At 39.0% G+C, this 4,971-nt stretch overlaps 1 protein-coding gene across 2 annotated transcripts in view; it reads left to right on the top strand.

Annotated features, from left to right (window-relative positions):
- The window catches only part of MCOLN3 (mucolipin 3), a 29,803-nt gene that overhangs the window by 15,200 nt on the left and 9,632 nt on the right, over positions 1-4,971 (top strand). For both annotated transcript variants that reach the window (XM_011355573.1, XM_011355574.1), the window contains one exon: positions 4,565-4,664. In XM_011355573.1, coding sequence (XP_011353875.1) covers positions 4,565-4,664 — 100 coding nt within the window. The remainder of the gene's footprint in view (positions 1-4,564; positions 4,665-4,971) is intronic.

Here is a 4,971-nt window from a genome sequence, read left to right as displayed (position 1 = left end):
GTAGGTAACTAATTGCTTTTCTCTTGCGCTTTTAAGAGTCTCTCTTTCATATTTAACCTTTGGTATTTTAATTACGATGTGTCTGGTGTGGGCCTGTTTGGGTTCATCTTGTTTGGGACATGCTGAACTTCTTAGGGTTGTATGTCTATTTCCTTCAACAGGTTAGGAAAATTTTCCATCATTATTTCTTCAAATAGGTTTTCAATTTTTTGTTCTCTCTCTTCTCCTCCAGGTACCCCTACGATGCAAATGTTGTTATGTTTGATGTTGTCACAGAGGCTCCTTAAACTGTTTTCATTTTTTTGGATTCTTTTTTCTTGTTGCTGTTGTGATTGGGTATCCTCCACTACCCTAAGCTCTAAATCACTGATTTGATCCTCTGTTTCATCCACTCTGTTGATTCCCTCTGACGTACTCTTCATCTCAGATATTGTATTCTTCATTTCTGACTGGTTCCCTTTGTTTTCCTTCTCCATTTTACGTGTCCTATCTCTTTGTTTAAGTTCTCACCGAGTTCATCTACTCTTCCCCTAAGTTCACTGAGTATATTTATAACCAGTATTTTGAACTCTGCATCTGGTAGATTGTTTGTCTCCATTTTGTTGAGCTTTCTCTGGAGCTTTTTTCTGTTTTTTCATGGAGGACATGTTTCTTTGTCTCCCCCTTTTGGCTACCTCCTTATATCTGCTTCTACGTATGAGGTAGGGCTCCTAAATCTCTTGGTCATAGTAGAATGGCTTCATGTAGTAGACGTCCTGTGGGGCTCAGTGGCACAGTCTTCCCTGGTCACTTGAGCAAGGTGCTCAAGGTGTGTCTCTTTTATGGGTTGTGTGTGCCCTCCTGTTATAGTTGAGTCTTGGTTGCTGTTTGCACACTGATGGGAGGGATTGACACTTGGGCTGATTGATTGTGAAGACTGGCTGGTGAGGGGCTGATCCTGTGGAGCAAGATTCACTTTAGTGGGGCTCTGGTGCCTGCTCAGTCTACTCTTCAGATGTGTTTTTCTCAGGTGTAGCCCTAGTTGGTATTCCTGCTCCAGAGCTGGTGATAGCAGGCCACTGGGTGTGCTGGCCCAAGGGCTTCCCAGGAGGGGTCTAGCTGCAGGCCAAGTTTAGTTGTAGCCTGTGTACCTCCTGGGGCCACCTGATAAGAGTCACCAAGCAATTCACAGATGGCTGCCACTTGTGCTGGGCTTATAGATGCCTTGTGAGGCCAAGCCAGGAACCCAGTCTGGATGCCGCTAGTGCGGGGTTTGGAGCTGCTCAGGAAGAGGTACAGAGCATGGTGAGGTCAGATGCTGCTTCTTTGGGTTTTGTGAACCTTTGAGAGATTTTAGGAAAGTCTGCAGCAAAAGCCAAGACAGGCCTTTTGTATGAAATAAACCACTAAAAGTGGCCTCGGTGGGTCCACAGGTTGGGAGAGGCGGAGTCTTAGGGAATCACCCGGGCAGTGTGTTAGCCAGGTCAATGGAGACTCAGATATGGCACCTACCTGCATCTGCACACTGGGAATGGGGAGAGTTCAACACAGGAACAATAGATACTGCTAGTACTTCTGTCCAGGAGAAAGCCACCTCTCTGACCCTTGTCCTGAAGTCCAACAACTCAGTGTCTCCCCGTATGTCCCTGGCTCTCCTCCAGTAGCTGCCCCAGCACTGGAACTCAGAGTGAGTCCATCAGCAAGTAAGTCCAGGTGCAGGCCCTTTAAGAGGAATGTCTGCAATCCTGCAGCCCTCTGTCTCACTCAGGCATCATGCCTGCTGTTTTTCACAGCCAGAGGTTGTAGGGACTTCTCTTCCCAGCACTGGAACCCTGGGCTGGGTGCCTATTATGGGGCTGGGACCTCTTGCTTCTCAGGTAGGGAAGGGGGCTTTGCAGCCAAGATAACCCTCCTGATTCTCCATCACCATATGTAGTTGTGGGACCCGGTGGTTTTGCATCTTCGCCCCTCCTACCAGTTCGCGGTGACCTCTTGTGTTTGTCCCTAGTCATAGGGCTTCTGTTCAGCCAGACCTTAGACAACTCCCAATGATGGTTGTTCTGTAGCTTCATTATAATTATGGTGTAGTAATGAGAAGAGGCGTGCACAGCCTGTACCTTCTATGCCATCTTGACTGCCCTACCTCTCTTCCTTTTAATTAGGGTACTTAGACCATTTAAACTGCATGTAATTTGCATGTGATTATTAATATGGTTTCTCTGTCTCTTTTTCAATTAACTAGGTATTTGTTGTTTCCATTTTATCTCATTTGTCAGCTTATTAGCTATAATTCTTTGTTGTATTATTTTAGGGTATGTAATGCACATATTTAACTTAATACAGTCTACATTCAGATGCTATACCATTACATGAATAGTATAAGAACCTAACAACAATATATTTCATTTCTTCAATCTTGGCCTTTATGTTACTGTTGTCATACAATTTACTTTCCAGATGTTTTACAAAATACATTATTAATTTTGCTTTAAATAGTCAATTATCTTTTCAAGTAATTTAAGTAATAAGAAAAAAGTCTTTTTATTTGCCCTGTAGTTATCATTTTCAGAGTGCCTCATTCCTTTGTGTAGCTTCAGGTTTCCATCTGGCATTTTCCTTATGCCTGAAGAGCCTTCTTTAACATTTCTTATAGTGCAGATCTGCTGGTGATGAATTCTCTCAACTTGTGTATGTCTGAAAAAGTATTTCGCCTTCATTTTTAAAAGTTATTTTCACTGGGTATAGAATTCTAGTTTTTTTTTTTCTTGTACTTTAAAGATGTTGCTCTCCAGCCTTGCATTGCTTCTGATGAGAAATCTACTGTCATCGTCATCTGTTCTGCTGTATAGGATGTGTTTTACCACTTCTGGCTGCTTTTAAATTTTTTCTCTTTAGCTACGATTTTAACAATTTCATTGTAATATTTCTTGGTATAGTTTTCTTCATGCTTCTTGTGTTTGGAGTTCATTGAACATCTTAGTTCTGTGGGTTTATAGTTTTTATTATATTTGATATTTACTCCATATTATTTTTTCAAATATTTTTGTTTCTTTTCCCTCACTTTTCAGAGATTGTAGTTACATGTATATCTGGGCACTTGAAGTTGTCCCATGGCTCACTAATGCTCTCTTTTTTTGTTTTATTTTTCAGTCTTTTTTTCTCTGTGTTTCATTTTGAATAATCTCTATTGCTATGTCTTCATAATTCACTAATATTTTTTCCTGTACATCTAATCTATTGTTAATTCCATCCTGTGTTTTTCTTCTTTGTTTAAAGAATTTAGCTTCTTCAATACCTTATTAAGATGTGATTAACATTAAGCCTACTATTTCTAAGACCCCAAGGCTCTTTGCGTGGGAAAAGCACGGTTTTTCTTTGGCAAGGATTTCTCACTCATTCAAATAATACTGACCATCTTCCTTGTGTAAGGCTGTGGGCTGAGTTCTCCAGCAGTTATAGAGATGGGCAGACACTGACAATGCCCTTGGTTGCTTATTGAGGAAAAAAGCTTACAGAGCAACATGAAGAAACATAGTAACCAGACTCGTTAAATTTATTTGATTTCTTATATCTTAAGTCATATCAGATTACCTTACATGAAGAAGCTTTGATAAAATTTATTTGAATGACAGACTTTTAAAAGAATTCTCTCTACCCCTCGGGACTTGAAAGAAGAGGAACTAAAAAAAAAAGACTGATTTTTTTGCCTTGCTTTTCAAGTCCTTGAATGAGGAAAGTGGAGGAAGCTGAAAGGGGGAAAGAGTAGAGGACTATGGAAGGTGTTCTGGCATGGCTTTGTCCTGCTTGGTGCCTGGTGTCCTACATGGTTATTCTTGAAGCAAGACACGGCTGTCAATTCCCTGTGACCACATCCTTTGTAATACAGATGGTTCTAGAGTGACTAAGAAATCTAGGTCCAGAAGGAAAATTCGAAAAGCTCCACCTGAAATGTTTTGAGACAGAAATAATGAATCTCTGTGTTAAATTGCAATACTAAAAATCTATCCTTAGCTCAGGACCTCCTGGAAGGTGGGAAAAAGCATAGTTGTGCCAGCTCTTTTAAAAAATATATTAAATATAGTTGGAAAATAATCTTATATTAGTTTCAAGTATACAACATAGTGATTAAATATTTATATACCTTATGATATGATCATTACAGTAAGTCTAGTAACCATCTGTTGCCATGCAGTTATTAAAATATTATTGACTATATTCCCTATGTCCTACACTATATCTCAGTGGCTTACTTATTTTATAACTGAAAGTTTTGTCCCAGCTCTTGCTCATATCGAGAGGGCATCTGGAGGTACTAAGATAGGAAGTAGAGGGAAGTTCTCTTGTTTTAAAGTTGTCCTAGAAATATAGGATTTTAGACACTAAAAAGTAGGAGACATAGTTCGAACTTCTCATTTCACAGAGAAAGAAAGTGAACTTCTCAAGGTTGAATTGAATTAACAATATGTTGGAGATGAGAATCTGGGTCTCCTCTCACAAAGAAAGAATTGTTTCCTAATTAATGCATGGAGGCATATTGGCTTCAAAAACTATAGGTGCGTTTTGACCCTTTTTCTTTTCTTTGCAGATAACATTTGACAACAGAGCCCATAGTGGAAGAATTAAGATAAATTTAGACAATGACATTTCCATGAGAGAATGTAAAGACTGGCATGTGTCTGGATCAGGTAACTGATATATTTTACTAGTTTTCAAAATAGTTGTGAAATTACTGGTCCCAGGAATATATGAAGCATCAAATAAAAGAATTGTACCATTTCCACATCCCTAATTCTCTGCAAGAAGATCAATTCATTGTAGATATTCAATGTTCCAGGCAATACATAAGTTATTAGTAACTGAAATGACTTTTCCTGACTTCTCTATGTGCCCTCATTGGCCTATTTCTTACTTAAAAAAAATAAAAATAAAAAATGCATGCAAGTCCTCCATAAAAAAAATAAAATAAATAAAAATATAAATAAATAAATAAAT

The sequence above is a fragment of the Pteropus vampyrus genome, unplaced genomic scaffold, assembly GCF_000151845.1.
Source record: "Pteropus vampyrus isolate Shadow unplaced genomic scaffold, Pvam_2.0 Scaffold22, whole genome shotgun sequence".
Lineage (NCBI taxonomy): Eukaryota > Metazoa > Chordata > Mammalia > Chiroptera > Pteropodidae > Pteropus > Pteropus vampyrus.
Note: the sequence above shows the minus strand (reverse complement) of the source record. Positions and strands in the feature narration are given on the sequence as shown.